The sequence below is a fragment of the Ascaphus truei genome, chromosome 3, assembly GCF_040206685.1.
Source record: "Ascaphus truei isolate aAscTru1 chromosome 3, aAscTru1.hap1, whole genome shotgun sequence".
Classification (NCBI taxonomy): Eukaryota; Metazoa; Chordata; class Amphibia; order Anura; family Ascaphidae; genus Ascaphus; species Ascaphus truei.
The window spans coordinates 109,552,297-109,575,335 of NC_134485.1; the positions used below are offsets into that span (position 1 = coordinate 109,552,297).

Here is a 23,039-nt window from a genome sequence, read left to right on the forward strand (position 1 = left end):
GTATTTCTCAAAGATTCAGGGGAGCGCCAATGTTCATGTGATTATATGCAAAAGAAAAATAAAGCAACGGGTCTCTCAGCTAGTGTGATTATATGCAAAAGAAAAATAAAGGCAACATAGTGTGATACAGTCTCAATTCTTTCTTTCTAGTGTAAAGGTAATCCACTCACAATTTTCCTCTCATAAGTCAGGCATTACAGAGACACTCCTCTCTCTGATTAGAGCAATGAACATGGATATCCACAGGTGTAGACCCCTTTCAATTCCTCTCCACCACCGCACGAATACCCAGGAATAACAAGAAACACCAAATAGCGCAATAACGTCTTAAAATGTATTGGAGATCATCACAGATAAAACATGGCTATGCACTCACATAAGGAATAATAGGTACAGTCATTGTACGAAATCCCGATCGTTACAGCAATTCACCGGTACACAGTGTGTTTCTTCCCTCTGCTTCTCTGCTCCCATCAACGTCACATCCGGTTGACACAGGGCTAAGGGCGGAAGTGCTGTAAGGGGGATCTCCGGCTGCCAGGACTTCGCATCTGTGACTTGCACAGACTGGATACTGAACAAAGATTCTACCCGTTTCGTCGGTACGACTTCTTCACGACTATATTTTATGCATGTGTAGCACATGTTCCCCTCCCCCCCCCCCCCCCGCCCAGACACAGATTGTCCCTCTAGGGTGTAGTGAGGACTGGCTACGTGTATCTGGGTGGTGCGTACCTGCTTGTAACAGGAGGGTCTGAGTCTCCCGCGTTGGTATTGGGGACAACAGGACCAGGCTTCTGGGGTATTTGCCTTCATCTTCTTTAGCAACGGTGCAGCGCCTCCATCTCCATAAGTCCCAGGGATGTGGAATAGGACCCTTGCAGAGAAAACCCTGGTCCCAGGGCGAATGATCCAGCTCTCACACACACAGTCTCTTTATAAAAGCAGCAATGGTCTTTATTGTACTCACAGCAGATCAGTAGCAGCACACAGCAACACTTTAGACACAGTGTACAGGCTTTTCCTCCTCCTTTCCCTCCAAAAGTGCACCCTCAGGATGGGCTGTCTGGGGCTCTTTGCTCCCTGCCTCCACCCCCAGCCCAGGGCGCTCAGGGTGGGGCTAGCTCTTCCCTCACCCCCTAAGCAGGGTGAAGGGCACTGGTCCACCTATTGCTACTAGGCCCTACTCCACAGGAACCTAGCTAACTTACTGCTCTGACTGTCCAGTCAGGCACTCCAACACTAACTGCCTGCACACAGACAGGAACTGCAACTAAGTTTAGTCAGCCCCACCCCTCATGATGTCAGCAGACCCTCCCCTGTGTCTATGCCTTCCCACACAGAGTCAGGTGCCTACCTCTACCAATCACGGCAGGGCTTGAAGCAGGGAAAACCCATGATAACTACTGGCGGCCTGCTATTAGCAGGACTTACACCAGTAGAAGAAAGATATATAGCCCCCATTACTTACCGGGGCTACACATGGCTAACATAAATTGTCTAAGGCGTGTAATATAGTGCGCATGCGCTACCGTGCCCGCGCGCATCAATTATAATCGACTGTGTTTAAACCTGATTTTCTATACTTCCGACGCGTGCGCGTACGGCAGTGAGCGTAGACCCGGCACATCGGAGGAAAGACATGAAAAGTGTCTTTTCGCGCTGCTGCCGGTGCATGTCACGCTCTATTAGCCAATCACAGTGAGGCTGCAATTTCATTGGAAAACATCCTCCACTTAAACAAACACATTCAGTGCAAAATGTATCAACATGGAACAAAAATAAACCAAGCCTCATAATCATAATGGCTTGATTCTTGCAATGACTAAAAGCAGCTTTTTATAATGCTCCGGACTGGTTATGTTTCTTCACAAAAGTCAAAAACAATTAAATGAGTTTTGTAAATTACATCTAACTAAATCTGTTTATATTTATTAATCACCAAGTTGCACTGAAGTTGAACGTTGTCTGCTTACCCGTTCGCGTCATAGCCACGCCCAGCTGTCGCTCACAGCACAGACCACACACAAAAAGTGTGATTCGCGTGCACGAGCATTATCACCAGTGCACGCGCGCGCCAACGATAAAACGAGCCTTAAGCAGGAGCAGAACTGTTCTCCTCGTCACAGCAACAGCGGAGTGATGCAGAGAATGTACAAAGAAGCAGGTGCTGGGTTGAGTCCTAAGAAGAGATTGGCAGTCTGGAGGTGCCGACTGCACAGTCAGACCGGCCAAATCAATATGTGGGAAAGCAGGGTGCCAGCAGTGCGGTTGGGCCTAAGCTGTCGCTGGGGGACATTATTAAAAGCAATCGGGGTCGGGGGAAGGATACCAGCTGAAATACGACTGGTTAGGATCACCCCCATAGTCGTTCAGAGAGGGGTGGAGGAATGCAGCCGAAGGATGACTGGCGATGATCCCCCCCGCATTGCAATCGTGTATTGCTAATGCTCTGAATCGGTACCGTCGGGACTAGCGGGCAGCTAAGGGTTGTTAACATATCTTGTTAAAATAAAGCTGCAACCTTTCTCTCCCAATTAACAAATGTGTGGTCTCATTAATTCAGGTGGTTTAAATGCTTACGAGAAGGATCGGTGCAATAAGCCTTTAACTGGATGAGTAATGCAGGGTACATGTAACACCTTGTTTAACGTGAGTAATGTACATACTGGATATAGCATTATACTTAATGCTGCAGTGAGACCAAAGCTGTAATAATGTGCGCTGAAGAAGTAGAAATAAAGTAAACGGGAAGCCAGGGAAGCTGTCAGGATCTAATTTGATGTTGTTTGGCATGATTGGAATCCAAAGAATTCCAGCAAAATCTACACTGGCAGGAAATGTAAAACCCCAGCTTTACCTCTTCAGAGTGTTTACAGGTTGTGCTCCCTCCTGTCTATATAGATGGAGAGCTTGGAAAGAAAAAAAACCCCTCTAACAACATGTTAGCAACTGGCAAATGGTTCCTGGAAGGGGTGGTCCTGCCTTAAACATAAAAGTAGTAGTTTCACTAGAGCACCATACTGCATTGTTGGTGTTACTCAGACTGCGCCGATGAGAGTTTCCTCTTTTGGTGTGTTGCAGGTCCAGGGCCGGTCTTACCTTTTGGCGTGGGCCAAGGCGGCATGCCGGTAGCGTGGCCTTCCTCCTGCAGCGTCACGGCGGAACGACATTGCGTTGTCATGACATAACAGCGTCACATTGCCATGGAAAAGCTGCAGAAAGAAGGCTGCTCCACATAAGGTAAGACTTCCCTATCCACTGACACCCTCTCCCCCCCTCTCCCTACCTTGGGGTGAGCTGCGATGCGGTCCTGCGCCAGTTTGGGGAAGCCCCAGCTTCCTCCTCCCTCCAACTGCCTTGCCCTAAGGCTGGCCCAGTCCCTCCGACAGTGATTGGGTAACACAAGACCAGTGGTTCATATGTTTTTCCACACACTGGCTCAGTAAGTAGACCCTGTACCTAACAGAATTGTCTCGGACTCTTTGTTAGCTGTACAGTTTTGTCCTTTTTATTTTACTGGTTCTCTCTCTGTTCAATTTAATGTAGTGTTTATTGCATGTAGAATTGCCCATACCTGTGTACAAAATATTATGTTATGAGGATATATGATATACCACTACATTTACTTGTCAAATTTTCACCTCTTAACAAATGAGGATTTATATGAAAACAGTCTGCACTTTAGGAGGTACATGTGCGGCGCCATCCAAGATGACTGCGTAGTCGAGGAGCTCAGCAATCGCGGGTTATCGCGGCACTATAAACCATACCTAAACCTATCCCTATGTAAATATTTCCCAGTGGAAAACTAAAGTAAACATGACGCCGAAAGTCTGAAAATCTACCTCCCAAGAGGTTTCAAAGGAACCTCACAAGCCACAATCTTGAAATGATGGATCTCCATATGCTGAGACCAAACCGAACTTAAGCTTCGATGAGGAAGATTTGGCCCCAATCACAAAAGAAGACCTCAAGGCGGACTTGAAAAGTCTGTTACAAGCTATTAGGGGATCAAGCGTGAGCTATCGGATCACAGGAGAGATATGATGGAAAGGAGGGTAGATGAATTGGCGCATGTCCAACACGAGGCCTTCACTGAGGTGAGAGAAATATAATCCCAAATAGCCTCGATTCAGGAGGTTATTGAAGATGCAGAAAACCGGTCAAAAACAAACTTCGGGTCCGTAACTTGCTTGAGGCCCTGGAGGACTGTGTGCATTGCCTACTGGGGAATCTACTCCCGCACTTGCCCGGGAGCAACTGCTCATCGATAGGGTACATAGTGCCCTGACAGCTACTCTACTCATTTGAACAGTCCGGAGGCCTGCCTCTACCATTTGGGAATAATGAAGCCTCAGGATCACAACCCCAGCGGGATGTTACCCTGATGCTCCACTATTCCCAGACGGTAGAGGAGGCCCTCCGAAAGTCCAGAGAAATGCATTCTATTACATTTGAGGGTCAACAGTTACAAATATACAGGGACCTTTCTTCTACAACTCTGCTAAAGGAAAACGGACTAGAACTACTCATGCAAGTACTCAGTGACAGACATTTTCTAAACCACTGTGGATTACCTTTTAAGATATCTACTATGGGGCCATGGTAACTACGATCAAAATGAAGAAACAAGGCAGTGATTTCCTCAAGTACAGAGATGTACCAAGGCCGGACCCAGCAGCGGAGGCACACCCGAGGCCCCAAGACCACCTCGCAAGGAATGGTCAGATGTAGCCAAACTAAAACTGAGGCCTGAACACCAAACCCGAGTTGACACTAACCCCTCAGGACAATGTGACAATTCTATCAAGTGACGGGGGAAGGCTCCTTCACTTGCTTCGCTACACCCTGGAGAGGCAAGTTCTTGATTGATTACTCCACCTGGATCCTGAAGCGGTCCAAGTCTGCCCTTTCCTTCAACATACAGGTCCAACATAAAGGGAACTTTAATCTTGGACCCCATGTGGTCCACTCTGTGATTTTATCATGCACTCCTATTTACTAAAAGTCCGAGAGAAGCCTGGGACCGTTAGTATCCATCAAGAGATGTTTTCCCCTCACATGCATGCTTTAATGTTGAACATGTTCGTGTTTTGCCATATTCTTGTATTTCTGCCTGGTACCACGTGTTAGGCTAATATGTTATGATTATAAGCCCAGTGTTAGAATAAACACTCAATAGGAAGTAGATTTTCTCTGATCCCTAAAGGCCTATGTTAGCCTACTTTGCGGATGAGATATATTGTGAGAGTTTACCATAGGAACCCTACATTATATGTGGTCACTATCACCCTGATCATGGTGGTATGGTGGTAGCCCCCACGGGTCGAGGAACCCTCACTTCGGTGCCCTTCAGCTCAAGGTTTCTCAATGGTGCATGCCGTTCGCCTTGGGCTGAGGAATCGTTAAGTTTGCGTTAAGGATAACTATCCTCCCTAAAATCCTATATTATTTTCATGTTCTTACGAATTAGATTCCAAAGAGTGATCTATCTAAGCTACACAAAGAATTCAACAAATTCATCTGGAATCACAAACATTCCCATATACCAGTAAAGAGCTAGATTCTGCAAGAACCCAACACAATTGGCAGACAGGATGCTCCAAACGTGTTAAAATATTACAAAGCGGCTCAACTAGGCCAACTAATTTACTGGCATAATACACCAGGAGCTCGGAGATGGGTGGATATAGAATACCTGCATGGCTTAGAGATATTCTCTGCCTACCCGGAGCCCTGAGACCACCGACCTGCTCAACTCACCATACAGCACGTGTGAGCGATGGGATCAAAATAAGTCCGCACATCTCACTCCATCCCTGTCACCGCTGACACCAATTTTATTAAACCCTACTTTCCCGTATGGTATGAGCACAGCCCTCTCCAAATGGAAGAATTTTGGTGTGACCCGTCTTGACTGTTTTGTTACCAAAGGGCAATGTAAGTAAGACCTTTCCAAGACAAATATAACGTCTCAAAATAACTTTCAATCTTACTGCCAAATCAAGTATTTTGTAGAATCTTTTAGCTCTCTCTTGAATATGTGTGTAGGTCTGCCGCCCATATTCGAGGCATAACGTCTACAGTGCACCAAATGCTCCTTTTTTTCTCTGACAATGCAAAACGTAATTCTTGGACCCTCTGGGAAAAGGATATAGGTCAAGAATTAGATAGTGAAGACTGGTCAGTGTAACGGACGTGCTCGTCACAAACCAGGACTGGACCGCAAGGCTGAGGTGGGGATAGAGAAACACTGACCTGGAGCTGCTTAGCCGGGTCCGGATTGTGGACTCCGTCATCGTGGGTAGCTGGGTCGGGGTTAGAGAGATCAGAGTAAACAAAGTCCAGGCTGGGGTCAAGGCAGGTGGCAATGGAGCGATGGTCACAGGCTGGGGTCGGCATCAGGGAAGGCTTTAGCATAGGGGCTACAGCCCAATGAAGCCTCTGGAAGGAGGAGACTTCAAAGCAGGAAAACCACCGGAACAGTGAAGCTGTTGCATAGGAGATCCAGCACAGGCGCTTCAGCACAGAAGCGGCTTCCAGAACCAGGGTAGGTACTGGAAGCAATGAAGGCCTCTGGAAGCAGAGTATACTGCAGAAAGGCCACTGGAACAGTGAAGCTGTAGCGGAGGGGATCCTGCACCGGCGCTTCAGCACAGGAGGGCCTGCGACAGGCCAAGCAGAGATGCTTGTGACAAGCACAGGTTACAAAAGACTGTCCTCAAGGTATTTAAGAATTATGTTTAGCCCCTTCCTGGTGGAAGGGCTGACCCTAAATAGCACGGACAGCCAATAGGAGCAGAGGTGTCCAGAAGGCAGCTACAAGGCAACTAGAGTGTGAGTTCAGAAACAGCTGATCCCAATTGCTCAGTTCAATGAGAGATTTGCCTGGAACCTCTATAGCCATGTAAGGACGAGTTCCAGCCAAGTCAGACATCTGTGAAATGGTTAAGAAAGTCTCTATTAACACTATCTTCCAATAAACAGGGATGTGGGGTGTGTTGAGAGGAGGTAAGGAACACAAAATCACAGATGCTAATCTCATGGGAAACATCTGCAATTTAGTAAAAATCTAACATGAACCCCATAAATTGTGGTAAATGGTGTACTTGCATTATGAACAATGTCATACATTTTTAAATGTTTGTGTGCATACTCTGTTAATGTCGCTTAATCCATGTACCTTGTAAACTACTTCCCCGATACTCTACCTGTCCCGGTAGGGGTAGCCAGCCTCACATAATAAAGGTGAAGCCCGACTAACTGCTCTGAAACCGTGTGTAATAGCAGCCACTGTGAGGCTCATTTGGCCTGTATGTAATGTATATGTTTGGGGTAACCTCTTCCAAAAAAGAGCTAATCACTGTGTGATATCTGGAAGGGGGAAAACTGTGTGTCTTGGGGACTGGGAATGTAAAAAGCACTTTTATTCATTGTGTCAGTGTTGTTCCAACACAGTTAACAAGCCAGTATGCAATTTGTGTTGTCAGCAATTCTCCGCATGCAGGCCGAGTAATTCACTTAACTGGGCTGTCTACGGAGAAATGCCAGCTCGTGACAGAGGCTGGGAGCGGCGTGAGTATCAGGACAATGGTAACGGGGGAAGGGCTGAAAATCAGGTCAGAATAATGCAGAACCTTTGTTCTCACGAGGCGCCTACCAGCGGGAAGTATGGGGCTTGCCAAGGGAACTGTTGCCGGGTCTTAGTCTCGTGGGCACGATTCCCATTGGCCAGTTCGAATTTCCTGCTTGTCAGAAGCTCTGTCCCCGAGGGGCGGGCCAGAATGCCTAAGTCGGCCCCTTCCTCTGATTGGTGCAGCCGAACGAGCCCTCATTCTCCGATTGGCTGCGCCATCACAATCCATGTTCTGATTGGCCGTCGGCCTCTGCACCATGAAAAGTATAGCAGACCGAGGGCTATGTAAGGAGCGTGGCCGATCAGAGACCCAGAACAGTTTGGGAGTTGATCGTAGACACGGCTGGCAGGATGTTCGAAAGTGCTATTGATCGAATAGCACTGAGAAACCGGGGAAGAAGACTTTCCGGGCAAGCCTACTGAAGCAGACCCCTGCACCTAGTTGAGGCTAGATTCTTCCCCGCAGGCCCTCAGTTGGTGAGGTTTTCATTGTGATTGTGTATTTTGTATGTTTGCTGGCTTGCCAGAATAAACTTTAGTTTATTCGACTATTGTCCTGTCTTGTGATAGTGATCCCGGTGGTTTCGGTGTTAAAAGTTCTGGTCCCCCTTGACACCCCCCTTTTTCTATTTTTCTGTACCACCTCCTCTCATATTTGTGTTTCCAGTATAAGCATATGAAAACTAAGAAGAGTATAAAAAAAAGTCCTGCCTCTAATTTTATAATAAATATAGCATAAAACTTGTAAATTAAATGTACTAAAATGAGGTTATTCTAAAAACAGACCAAGAAAAACCGTCTGACGACTCCAGGTATAAACACCTTATGGCTGATAGCCTGTATATGGTTGATGAGTGGAGCAAGGAAAAAGCCTAATGGAGGTATAGGGTTAAAGCTGTGTGCACAGACAAGACAGCGGCGGGGACGACCTGACTGAGACGATGTAGGACGATGTAGCAAAGGCAGCGATTTGTCGATGGTGAATAGTAGATAGTAGATAGTGCCTGGAGCGGTGCCCCTTCCAGACCCTCCCTCACCCTACCTTTCCTCCCTCCCCCCCTTTTATTTTTTTATTATTATTTATTATTACTATTATTATTGTTATTCCCGGCTGAGTAGGGCCTGAAAAGCCGGGAATTTTCTCAAATTAATTCACAGTTGAGATTACTCTTCAGATCACATGTATGGTGTATTGTAAATTGTATCTTACGTCTGAAATCTGCAATAAAATCTAAGTTACAAAAAAAGAAGCTGCGTGCAGTCCCGTTCCCAATGTATGGTGATCGGCTGCAGACGCCGTGCTGGCATCGATCTTCCATTTTCTTGTCTATTCTAAAAACAGGCATTGCTCTGATACTTTTTTTTATTTTTTTAAAGCATTTTGACCTATGCCATTAAATTAATGGAATACAATAAATATAATGGAAGTTGGCACACTGGACCACTGAATATAAAACCCTATTAGAATTTGCATTCAGAGGTCGTGTCGGAGTGGACTGAGCTGGGCTTCGGAGGCCTGGAAATGAGGAAGCATTATCAGATCGGTACTCCATGATTCTACTGCATATCTAGTGGATTACGGCTACCACTTTAAATAGATCTTTACATTTTATAAGTGGGAAGGCTGAGCTGCTTGTGCCAGGTTCCTGGCCTGCAAAACTGTACTTTTCACCTTTCAATTTAAAAACTAACAAACTTGGGTGAATGTGTATTAGGTTTAACATTCAATACCTATGGAAAAATGCCAGCAACTTTTATACTGTATCCAATGTAGCCGGACCTCTTAAGGTGCTCCTGGGGGACTGTTGAACTTTTTCTAAGTTCATCATAATCAGCACGGACATCAATTAGTGACTTGAAAGGGCCTTGGCACTTTGAGGAACCAACAATGACCTCCTGGAAAAAAGCTCTTGAACTTTAATTGTTGTCAGCGTTCTCACCATGGCTTTGTATAAACATATAAATCCGGATTGTCCACTTAAAATAACGTTCTCTGAGCAATGAGCTTTCCAACCCTTCCTTTGACTTCCCTGAAGAAAACTAGCTAGAATCCAGAGCTTCCAGTTAGTTGATCTGTAGAGTGAGAGGAAGAGAGGCTAAAATTTGTATCACAAATAAAAGAAGACTCGGCTTTCTGGATAGCACATAGTCGACGTTTGCATCACCATTGATGAGATATGGAGCTCAAGATTGAGTACATTCCCACCGGGGAGATTATCCGTGTGGTCAACCAGGATGGGGAAGTGGTCTGCACAAACTGCAAGAACGTAAGCTTGTTGTCTTATACCTCCTCTATTGTTGTATTGTTGGTGGCATGTCTAGGAATGTGAACATCAATGTACGTGCTGAATCAGAAAGATAAAAGTGCAACTATTCAATTCGTTAGAATCTGTGTAAAAAAAAAATATAATTTCGTTTCATGTGTGTGAAATATGAGACATTTGTTACTTTCATACATGTGACGTGTTTTTTTTAGTCAGGTTTTCATGACAAACAAGACATGGAAAGGCTGATACTGTAGGAGACACATAATGTATACATCCCAATATCACATATGCATCTACTAACTATTCCCTAGCTCAGGGGTGCACAAACTTTGTATGTCGCACCGCCCGCCCTCTGGCATCGCCTCCTCTCCGACGTCATGGCAACGCAATGTTGAGGCGTCATTTGCCGCCGCGTTGTCATGGCGACGCGTCGTGGCTATCAGAAGAGGAAGGAGGAGAAGCCGGACAGAAGGTAAGAGGCAAGTTACAGAGGCTCCGCGCTCTCCTCAGGCAATCAATTTAAATGTGGTGGGGAAGAGTGTTGGACCTCTGTAAGAGCAGAGCTCAGTTTGGCGCCCCCAATAGAAAATGTCATGCCCCCCCCCCCCCTTCCCAGTTTGCATGCCCCGGCCCTAGCTCATCTAACTGTTCCATAGAACCATTCGCACTTGGAAGCGACCCTGATAAAACGAAAGAAAAGTGACTTATGTTGCTGTGGAGATGCATTTTCCAAATGATTGTCACAGTGGGAATAACAAACCGCAATATGACAATAAAAGTGATGTTTCTGTATCTTGATAACATACATGTAGAGGGCAGATGTATCAACACAAAGAAAATGTTGTTTATTGATGCACTGCACCATTGTGTTTCTGCTATAAATTGTGCCAAATGTAAGAAAGTTATTTATCCGGTTTCTGCAAGTTGTTAGTCATGGAGGGTTATACCACATTAGACCTGATGCTGGTTTCTGGCTATAAAGAAAAGGGGGGCATTGAATAAACAGAAATGAATACGTGCATTATAATTAGTGCACCCGAAAACTGCTCCTAGTAACACTCCCCTAATCGCAGTACTTTACACACTGTCTAACGAACTGGTGCGCCTGGGTTAAAATTGAAGCAAAGTACCTTCATTCTGAAACAAAAAGAATAATGGATATCACTTAACCCCGGGGTTCTCAACTCTAGTCCCCAAGCCCCCTAACAGGTCAGGTTTTCAGGATATCCCAGCTTCAGCACAGGTGGCTCAATCAGAGGCTCGGTCGAAAAGTGAGCCACCTGTGCTGAAGCAGGGACTGATTCAGCCACCTGTGCTGAAGCAGGCATATCCTGAAAACCTGACCTGTTGGGGGGGGCTTTAGGACTGGAGTTGAGCACCCCTTACTTAACCCATTTGCTGTCCGAGGTACCTGCAACACCAGTTCATATCTCCCTCAAATCTACACCTGGCTCTGCTGGCAATAAGGTGTAAGCAATGTAGAAAGGAGGGCTCCAGCCAGCCTTGTGCTCATTATCAGAATGACATTTAAAAGGGCAATGCCTCCAAGGAACAAAGTGTATGACAGTGGCAATTTGGACCTGTATCTGACACCTTTGAGTATTGTTGACTAATTTCTTCGTTTATAAACATGGAGACTTGGGAGGGGTTTAATTGCCTGTTTATTTTGACTACTCTGTTGTGTGATATTGCAGTGTGTGTAACTAGCGTTTACATATTCAAAGCCCACTCTTTCACCCTCTTATCTACATTAGCACTCTAATAAGGACAGAGTGGTCTCTTTTTTGACCACTTCTTTATTGGTACTAAAAGAAGCACGGTGTAATTAGACAGTCCATTATTTGCTTTTTGCATGGTTAGATTTGTTTAAGGCCCAAGTGTCCAATGACACTGTTACATGCTTTACAAAAGGTTGGGTTTTTTTTGGCTGGCTAAATGGAGCTGCACTTTTATCATTGTTGTTTGGATCAAGAATCCCATTTCACTAAGCATTACCCCCCTCCCCTTCTATTCCTATGAATGGCAGTAAATGCTAAAGCTGAGCACCCTTTTGTGGAGCTGGATCTGGATAGTGAAAGGGTGTAATGAAGGGCTGGGAGTAATGGGACATATACATATCTTATTATTGTTTATTTGTAAAGCGCCAACATATTCCGCCGGGCGGTACAACGGGGGGACAGGGTTATGTAACTGACAAACAGAATAATATACCAAATAAGTACACACAAGCGCAAACAGATAGAGACGGGAACGAGGACCCTACTGGTGAGAGATTAAAACCTAGCCCTGGTGTACATGGTTGCCAGGTGTCCAGTGTCGAACCGGACTGTCCTGTATTTGGACACTTTGTCCAGTAAAATAAATGAGAGGTAATACTGGACATGTATGTGTATACCGGTACTGCTCAACCCCATTATAACGCGATCCATTACAACGTGAGTCCGCTTATAACACGATGCAGGCGCGGCTCCCGGTTGTCGTATCTTTTTATACTTTACAACACGATTATTGGGATCTTAAATACTTTATTATACAATGCATAAAATTGTACATTATTTCTAACGCGATCCACTTATAACGCGATGGGATTCTTTGGACCCCAAGCCCAGCGTTATAAGGGGGTTGAGGTGTATTACCTCTGTGGACATAGTGACCTGACTGCTTGGGGAGCAGCGGGGTGGGGCCAAGGAGAGGCGGAAACAGCATGGAGCAGAGAGAGGTGAGAGGGTGTGTGTGCGTGTCTCATCGCACCTTTTACCAGGGTGTCCAGTATTTTTGGAGCAGCCACCTGGAAACCCCATTTACATATCAACGTTTGTGCTCAGGGAGTGGGGGAAATGTTGGGAATCGTGAAAACAGCGGTGTGTGAACAGCACCCCTATACCGTATATTCCTGTGTAGGGCCACAAATATGATAGCACCGCCATTGCCCGGGGTTTGTTTGTGCCATGCACGTGGTTTTGTTTTTATTAAGCATTGCAAAGTAGCTGTTTCTCAATTTGACATTTGGGCCCCTTTAAAAGATCAGCAGGGCTTCCATCCAACACTTCAGGAATGGCCAATTTGAGCCACAATAAACGAAACTATGAATTTAAAAAAAAAATAGATATCGTTTTATTGTACGAAGTTCGATAAGTAAGATCTAGCCTGACACCATTTTTGCAGCTGGGAGACTGTGATTAATAGTTTCCAGAGTTTCCTTAGGACAAGTTAAGTGCAAATAAAGTGTCAGTCTGGGATTAAAAAAACCTGATGTATTATAAACCAGCAAACAAACAAAAATGATCGCTATTGGATATTTACTGGATAAATATGGGGCTGTTTGCGTACCAGTTCTCCAAGGAATGTGTCTGTAGAAGGATTTGAAATGATCTAGTTGTGCTGCCTTCTTTACAGGAGACAATCCAAGCCTTTTTGTCTCTCTTCCTTTCCATTTTTTTAACGCAGGATCGAGGCAGGGGGTCTCCGGAGCTGAACCACGTTAATTTCAGCTCCGGGAACCCCTTGCACCCGGAGATACTTACCTCCGTAGGGGGTGCCAGTATCTCTGCAGTTTTCTGCACTGTGAAGGTCCCACGTCACATGGGACAGCAGGAAGCCACACTGGGTGACGTCACGGCTTCCTATTGGCCCGCAAGCTTTGAAAATCCGCCATAATGTGAACCCAGGGGTGGCTACCGGCACAGAGGTAAGTATCCCAGGAAGCAGGGGGCCCCCAGAACTGAAATGAATGGGGTTCAGCTACAAAGACCCCACAGCTTCAATCCTGTATTCCCACCTCCCCGAGAAAACCAGCCTCTTTATATTGTAGCTTGTTCATTTTTAATGGATCTGCAAACATGACGGGCAGCCACCCTAGCTGTTAAGGTTGTAATCTGCAGGGCGTTACTCTGGCTCAAAGCCAATCATACACAGCATCCTGTTGGATAGGACACGGATCAGCAGCCACAGAGACGTGGGGTCAAAGTTCCAGGCCCGGGAGGTGTGTTTTACAATATTTATTTTCAGGTTGTTTACAACAGCCGCTGAAGTCACTGTAACTAGCTTAGTTGCTATTTCTTTCTCTTTTTTTGGGGGGGGGGGGGGGGGGGAGCAACCGAAAATTGTAGGAGAGAGGAATGTGCTTTTCGGATGGCAAAAATAGAAATGGCCAGATGCCTTTCACACTGCAAACAAACTAGCCCCACTGCAAGTTAACCCCTGCACTGCCGGACAACCAGCAATGTACGGGATTGATTTGCATGTTGCGGTTGTTGCTAGACCAGGAGTGGCCAACTCCAGCCCTCAAGAGCTACCAACGGGTCAGGTTTTCAGGATATCCCTGCTTCTGCACAGGTGGGTCAATCGAAGACTGATTGAGCCACTTGTGCTGAAGCAGGGATATCCGGAAAACCTGACCTGTTGGTGGCCCTTGACGTCTGGAGTTGACCACGGCTGTGCTAGACTATCTGGCAGCATAGGGGTTAACGCAAAAAAAAGTTTTAAAAAAAAGTGGGTTTACAAATAAAATACATTGCTTGAATGGGTAAATAAATATATCATTTTCATCTTGTTTAGAAAACATAAGTTAAAAGTGTGGTTCCCCCTACATTTTATTTTTAGCATAGGTGGGAAAGCAGGAGTTGTCCTGGGTTGAACCGCATTCATTTCAGTTCTGGGGGGGACCCACTACTTCACGACATACTTAGCTCCGAAGGTGCCCCGGGTACCATCTCCTGCTGGGGAAACAAAATGGAGGTTTGCATGTCATCCGTCGGAGCTTCCTCTTGCCCCGCGGTGCTGTGGGAGATATTAGAACCAGGAAGTACCAGTGGCACCTAAGGAGGTGAGTATCTCAGGGAGCAGGGGGTACACGGGGGTGAAATGAACGCAGTTCAGTTTCTTAGCCTCGAATAAAGAGGTGAGCCATTCCACTTCGAATGCTCCTCTAATGTAGTTACAATAAGTTTAGTCATCCATCACTTATATTACTAACCTGTAGCTAATTGCACAACAGAAAAAATGTCACATGTAATTGCGTACAGTATATTGGTTAAAGTGCAATTTAAATAGAAATGGTTACTGTGTCTGATTTCCGGACACATCAATCGTTAAATGAGAGAGAACTGACACTATAATTAGACATACAATGGGAGCGGTTGTCGTTAGGTCCTTGTTACAAATCAAGTAAAACGGCAGTTGTCTGAACTAAAAAGTAATGTTACAAGACGTGTACCTTATTATACCGTCATATTTCTATCACTAAAAAGCACACCGCAAAACACAAGGAAAAGATGTCACTATTCTCGGGAACAGAGATGCCGCCAGTTACAACGTATGTAAACTGAGATGCATTCGTTCATTAGTGGGCGGCAGGGTATGTTGGAGAAAGATGTTATTGCTGCCAGGCTTGTGTACAGTACGTGTGGAATGTTGATATAAAGAAGGCACATATACTGCATGTATATAAATAAAGTGGGATGTACAAAGTCTGTCTCACTAACGTTGGTTTGGCTTCTTATATCCTACTTTTCTGAGCAAGAGAAGGTTGCTCTGGGACTTATTTCAAGAATGTCACATAGACCTTTTCATGGAAATAACCAGTTGTTCTTTGATCTAAAAAAAAAATCTCTTTAAAGCTGCAATCCAAGCAGTTTTTTTTAATGCTGGATGGGAGCAGGGGGTTTCAGCTCCGGGGACCCCCTCAAGAGATACTTCCCTCCGCAGGGGGTGCCGGTAGCCGCTCCGCTCGGCTACCAGGATTCACGTAAGAGGTGGAATTTCAACGCTCCATCGCCCTGCGGGCCAATAGGAAGCTGCGCGACGTCAGGTTCGGCTTCCTATTGGCTCTCATAAAGCGGGAGCTGTCAACGTTAAAACTCAGCTAGCTCAGCCGGAGCGGCCACCGGCACCTACTAGGGAGGTAAGTATCTCCAGAAGCAGGGGGTCCCCGGAGCTGAAATGAATGGGATTCAGCTCCGGAGACGCCATTACTTCAAACATGTTTAAAAAAAATGGGGGGGAAAATACAGCTTGAATTGCTCCTTTAACTGCTTTTGCGCCAAGGGACTTGCAACACATCTTACTTATTAACCTCCCGGGTACTAACGTGCATGCAAAGCACTGCAGTGGGTTTTTGTTTACACATTTTGCCTAGTTTTTTTTATAATGCTATCTAGATATAGAAAGGTTTCTAGATTGGTCGGCTCTCTGTCCCCTGACACCTTTTCATACTCGTGTACCTATAGTAGCAGACAAGAACATTACAAGAATATAAAACGCCATAAGGTTGGACACAACCTACTCACAGGTTGCTACTTGGAGGTTGTGTCGGCTCCGTTTTGTTTTTAAGGCAGCAATACTACACCCCACCCCCCTTACCCCCCTGTCTTATTTCTATATGTAAAACATGTGACAGAGTATAATTTTACATCCTTAACTAAGATGACAATCGTTTGGTGCTCCTGTTCTAAATCTGTCAAAATCCTGATTGTGTGCCTAACTAAATGGCCGCTGTCTAACTTTGTGCTGCAGTCTGTGAAATGCAGCTGATATGTAACATTATACAGTATTGCTAAGCGTAACACATTGCTGTTACAGCTTTCAGTGTAATAGACAGCCTGCTGTTTAGAACACAGCAACAGATCTATTTGTGATACTTTGTTGCCAAAGTGCAGAAAAAAGGTGTGTGTGCGAGCCTGTTTCAAATCAGGAAGTGGATTTGACTTTCTAAATGTTTGCTGTAGCAACCAAAGGATGATAAGAACATTTTAAAAAAAATCATTAAAAATGGCATCGAGTTAACAAAAAAGACAGGCAGTATTATCTAATACTACAGAACTGCTTTAATATTCCTTTTCCCCCCCTACGCAAAAAATTGTTACTTAGTGAAAACTGAATACGAAACGAAGGATGTGTCGCTTGTGAAAATGTTATTAAACAAGCATTTTGCCCGGTGAGTCGCCATTTTTGTTATGATGCAACTGTTGAGTCACTCTTTCTGTTTACAGAAATGATTAGTCTAGTTACAGAAATGATTAGAAATAGAATACCCAATTACACGTTACATTAACAAATGGGTTTTTAAATCGGTGGTCTCGTAAAGCCATTGTTCAGACATGGAATTGTAAATTCTTATTATTCTATTACTTGAAATGTGTTGCAAAATCTTTTATCAACAATAAACTAAAAAAAAAAAACTCTTATTTATTTTCATGTGGGGAGCCCTGACATTTAGACTGAGGCACCCGAGGTGGTACTGAACCTTGCTGAGGGAGCCAGTGAGAATATTATTGTTGGAGCTGCTCCAGGAAGAAGGTCTGGGGGTCTTGTACAAACTTTAACCTGAACCCTGGTGCTAGCAAGAGTTGATTTAACATCTTAATCCTGAATAAAGCAATAGGAGAAAATTGCCACCAAATACTTGGCTCTAAAAAAAAATGTCTAGACTCCTATCTTAAGAACCTTCCCCACCCCGGCATAACCTATAAATTGCTAGAGATTGTTGCATCGGGGTGGATCACCAGATCTGCATAAAACACACCTCTTGGGTTTATTTGCATGTAAAACGTTAGTAAATAGCTTGTGATAATTCATAATTCTAAGCAATGGGTTTTAGCATTTCTGCCAGTTTTTAATGTTTGTACAGGGCCCCCACATGCCATCCACATTGAACAATTACTAGGGCCGCCGACAGCTTTCCCTGAGTCCACGACTTGAGTCTCTATCGGGACCCCTAGTTGAACGGACAGAGACCCACCACTCCCATGTCTGTGGTCCTGTGAGCCCCCCCCCCCCTCTCGCACTTTACCCATCTCTATATCTCACACTCCTCCTCTTGTATACTTCTCCTCTCACGTACCTCTTTCGCCCCTCTCTCTCTCACTCTGCCCCCATCCCTCTGTCACTCACACTCTGCCTCCATCCCTCTCTCTCTCTGCCCCCACCCCCCTCTCACTCACTCTGTCCCCACCCCTCTCTCACTCACACTCTGCCCCCACCCTCTCTCTCTCTCTGCCCCCACCCCTCTCTCTCAGCCCCTCCCCCCGGCCCTACATGTGTAGCGGGGTCCATTCAGGCCCTACCCCGACGCCGGAGGGGAGCCTACCTTCTGCCGCCAAGCCTGGGAAAGACGTATCGGCGGCCTAACCTGATATTTACAAATGTGTTTGTATGAAACAGCATGCATGCTCTGACATTTGTACAGGCACAAATAGCAAACAAGACAAGAGGTACGTTACAAAGTCACTTTCACCTCTAAGTTGCTCACAAATATCATAGGTAGTACAGGTATTACTGAGTATTACAGGTATTACTGAGTATACACACTGAGATGATAAATTAAAAAAAAAAAAAATCTACTGGGAATCTCCCAAATTTGACTGGCTGGGCTAGCAAAATGTGCCCAGCTCTGTTCTCTATCTGGTTACCTCAAACAGAACAACAGTATTTTTTTACCAGGAAGTAATACAGGCATACCCCGCATTAACGTACACAATGGGACCGGAGCATGTATGTAAAGTGAAAATGTACTTAAAGTGAAGCACTACCTTTTCCCCACTTATCGATGCATGTACTGTACTGCAATCGTCATATACGTGCATAACTGATGTAAATAACGCATTCGTAACAGGCTCTATAGTCTCCCCGCTTGCGCACAGCTTTGGTACAGGTAGGGAGCCGGTATTGCTGTTCAGGATGTACTGACAGGTGCATGCGTGAGCTGCCGTTTGCCTATTGGGCGATATGTCCTTACTCGCGAGTGTACTTAAAGTGAGTGTCCTTAAAGCGGGGTATGCCTCTACATTGAGAATTACCTCTCGTTTTCAAGTATGTCCTGGGCAAGGTAAGTAGAATTTATACTTTATTTTGTTTCAAATATTTTATTAGATTTTTTTTCACAGAGTACAGATATCCAACATTATAACGACGGGAGCATACAGATGTATAGATTAGAAATGGTATCAGTATTATAGGATACGAAGCATATTGTTTTATTTTTTGAATAACCGGCGCCAAAAAAGGTATATACCAGACCAATGAAAAGTATGACAGTCCAAATGCAGTCCTTGGGATGATGAAATGTGATGGTTCTCACCTCACCTGAGGTGAGAACCATCACATTTCATCATCCCAAGGACTGCATTTGGACTGTCATACTTTTCATTGGTCTGGTATATACCTTTTTTGGCGCCGGTTATCCCCTTTTTTTCGTTCTGTCACCCTGACTGGTTGTACTACCAATCATTCACCTGGCTGCCTAAACACTTTGTTATTTCATTTGATACTATTAGCGCTGTTTTGCACCTATCTTTTTTCTGTGATTATTTTTTGAATAGTTACTTTTAGCCTGTTTATAACAACATCTGCAATTATATACACTGGCGACACAGTTTATCACACTGCGGCCAGATCCGCAAGCCGGGAGATTTCCCGGCTTGCTAGTGGCCGCCCCTCGGCGTGCCGCGCGTCATAGACGCGCGGTCACGCGTCTTCGGGAGCGTGCGCCCCCTGCACGCGCGTCCAGGGGCTCCCCGAGGGAGCCCTGGTGTCCCGCGATCGCGGGACAGCGGCAGGGGGTTCCGGGGGACCCGGCGGACCCGGCAGCGGTAGGGAGAGCGCCCCGATCGGAGGGCGCTCTTCCGCTGCTTCGGCGCGCGCCCGTCACTCTCGGGCGCGCGCCAGGCTACTGCTGCGGCACAGAACGGGCAAATGCTCGAATAAACTGTGCCGCAGCAGTAGGCATTAATTCAGTTGGGAAAGGAGAACCAACTAGTACTGTTCGGTATTTATACCATGTGGAAAAGTAGTTGGGGGGGAGGGGGAAACATAAGAGAGTCAAGGAGATGGGGGAAGGGGAGAAGGGGGAGGCAGAGGCGGGAAGTGGGCAGTCCCCACTGGTTTTTTCAAACTTAACCCTTTTGGATCTGTATCAGGTGGATTTTCCCGATATCTATCTGATGGAGCTTTGGGTTCTTTAAATATATATCTTCAGCTAGGGTTGAATCAATCTACCAGACCAAATTATATCAAATTAGTAACATGGTTACTCAATGCCCCACCTTGAGAAAGGCAGTATTGGACTGCCGAAATGTTGGTCTCTATGTCATATTAAACCTCCTTGTGATTAAGACCGTGTGCCTGCTTCTTCATTGTACTGGAACACTTTGGGACTTCAGGAGCTCCCCAGGACCAGCGCACCGGCAGCTAAGTACCCCACCTCTATTGCTATTTCTTCAGAGTGCGTGCCTCATCCTCTATCTACTCAGTGCCCCAACCATGGGTCCCACATTTTATAAAAGTAGTCAGTCAAGTGTTTAAGAAAAGCAGTCATTTTTTGCCATAAGCATCATCTCATGTATTCTTTTCTCTAGTTTGTTTGGAGCGGGGAGGGTTTATTCTCTTCCAGTAGGCCGCAATAGGGCACCTGGCCACAGTCAGTATAAATGAGATTAGACGCCTCAGAGGGCGGCTGATATCTTTGCCTGGTTTTGCAAGCAAAAAAAATCAGTGGGTCCAAGGGGATCGATAGGTCTGTTATGTCTTTAATAATAGTTTGGATAGTGAACCAATATTTCAGAATAGCCGGGCATGTCCTCCAAATGTGTGCCATGTCATTTATTTATTTATTTATAAAATATTTTACCAGGAAGTAATACATTGAGAGTTACCTCTCGTTTTCAAGTATGTCCTGGGCACAGAGTTAAGACAAATAATACATGTTTACAAATACAGTTACATAATGAGCAGCATGTCGCTTCCCTGTCCACCACTGATCAGACACTGCAGGGTAAATTTGTTTCAGTCTGCTTGACGTGAGGTACCATTGAAATAAGATCGTATAAATGTTTTCTTTGATAGTGGTACATATCTCCCATTGTTATTGGGATCTTATTGCGGCAAACTCCCAAATATCCTCCCAATCATCTCTATCTATTTCCAAGTTTAGGTCGGCCGCCCATTTGAGCGTATAATTGTGGTCGGGGAAGTCCACCGATGCCGGCATACATTTTTGTGATCAGGCCTTTCTGGTACAGGCCTCTTCTACAAAATGTTTTGACATTCGAGAGAGGGGGGAATTCTAGCTTTGGATTATTTTTTTGCAAAAAGTGCCTAATCTGGAGGTATTTAAACATGTAGAGATCTGGTGCTTCATATTTGATCCGAAGCTCTTGGAAGCTAAGAAGTTTCCCTTTGTGTAGTAAGTCGGCTATTGTCCTAATGTTCTTAACTTTAAATTGGTTGAATTGTGTAGAGTCACAGCCTGGGGGAAAATTGGGGTTATTGAAAAGTGGAGTGAGTTGTGAGGAGGGTGATATAAGTTTAAATGTATCCTTGGACTTAGTCCAGGCATCCCAGGTACATCTCATTGAGCCCAGCTCAGACGTTTATATATTTGATTCCCGTTTATCCGGGCCCACATGGGCATCAGCAGAGAAGATATTCTTGAGTATTGAGATTCTATGGCCAACCAGCAATATTGGGCCGGATCAGGGTTCCAAACCACAATCTGCCGCAATTGGGCAGCTTGGTAGTACAGTTCAACCCCGTTATAGCTCAATCCGCTTATAATGTGGTCTAAGCGTGGCTGCCGTTTTAGAACACCTACATTTGTTAATTTCCCTGGCACCACCATCAACTTGCATCTTCCGCGCGGCTGAGGACGCGACCCAGCTCCTCTGACACACACGTGACTGACCCTGTAGCGGTGCCGTGTGAATGAGGTCGGATGTGGTTGGCTTTTTTTTTCTTCTATTCAATCCAATTCTTTATTGGTAACGGACAAAATCGACATTAGAGAATATTATGAATTACAGTCTCTTGTCTTTTTTTTCCCCCCACCACCCTCTCCCTGTTTACTTTAATACAGCTAATATACAGAAGGTGTGAGATCTTAGAAATGAGCAAATAACACATTGCAATACTGTGTACTGTATGTGACTTACTATACAAACACAGCGAGGCTGTGATCACATGCTGGCAATAGATCTGTGCTCTTAAGCAAGGAGTTTGGCAGGCGTGTTTATCTGCGGTTACATTTTGAAATATCTTGTGGTAACGCTCCAAATATCAGCTAATGAGCAGATAATAAAATGTGATATAACAATTAGTACTCACGATATAAACCAACGTGGCTGTAACTTAGAGGGGCACATGACGAAGGAATGGGGAAAAGGCAGGGCAGAGGCAACAGGGAGCTCTGGTGTCCAGCAAACCAGCTGACCCTTAGGGACAGATCAGAAACAGCTGTAGGATAACATGGAAAGGACATGACCATTTCCAAGTCAGTGACCATCAATCTAACTGCCAGATCAGATCAAAGATTCATGCAAGACACAGTGTAGATTAATAACAGGTTGCACTAGAAACTCTGCAATACAATGGGAGCTTACGTGACAGTCTTTTGCCGGCAAAACTGATCATTATTCTAAGATTTTTTTAATGCACATTTTTGCCAGTGCATATGTACACACACACACACACACACACACACACACACACACACACACACACACACACACACACACACACACACACACACACACACACACACACACACACACACACACACACACACACACACACACACACACACACACGAGAAAGAGAAAGGAGAGACCCAGATGAAAGAATATACAGTTATGTGGAACCTGTACTAGTTCTGCCCTCCCAAAAAATGGCAGGTGCCACAAATCAATAAAAGCAAAGTTGAATTCTGAGCAAAGGTGTCCACAGCAGAAAGAGAGGAAACTTCTACCTGGAGTTTGGGAAGTTTGACATGTCACTTCCCAAAAAACACAAGCCCCCTGAGATCTGGCAGCAGAATAGAATAGGGCAGAAGCTGAAGATCTCCTACCTGTCTTGTTTCAGTGATCGTGCTGCTGGCGCCACCTGCCCCCCTGCTCCACTGTGGCTCCGGCGTTAAATGACCCCACGGGGTCATGTGACATCACGTCGCCATGACAGCACGACGTCACGTAACCCCGCGGGGTCATTTGACAGCAGTTACCATGGAGACGCACTAAATGTGGAAAATAAACATTACATATAACTATTAAAAGATGCAAAATAAGCAACATTTGGACAGTAAGCAACACAAATACAGTAATTAAATATAATACAACATAAACTTCTGACCCTCTCTGTTCAGGGAT

General features: G+C 45.2%; 1 protein-coding gene across 1 annotated transcript in view; it reads left to right on the plus strand.

Moving 5' to 3' along the window:
* Positions 1 to 9,786: 9,786 nt before the first annotated feature.
* MYO1C (myosin IC) overlaps positions 9,787 to 23,039 on the plus strand; it is a 179,253-nt gene continuing 166,000 nt past the window's right edge. The window contains exon 1 of the mRNA XM_075589330.1: positions 9,787 to 9,906. Coding sequence (XP_075445445.1) covers positions 9,817 to 9,906 — 90 coding nt within the window. The 5' untranslated portion in view covers positions 9,787 to 9,816. The remainder of the gene's footprint in view (positions 9,907 to 23,039) is intronic.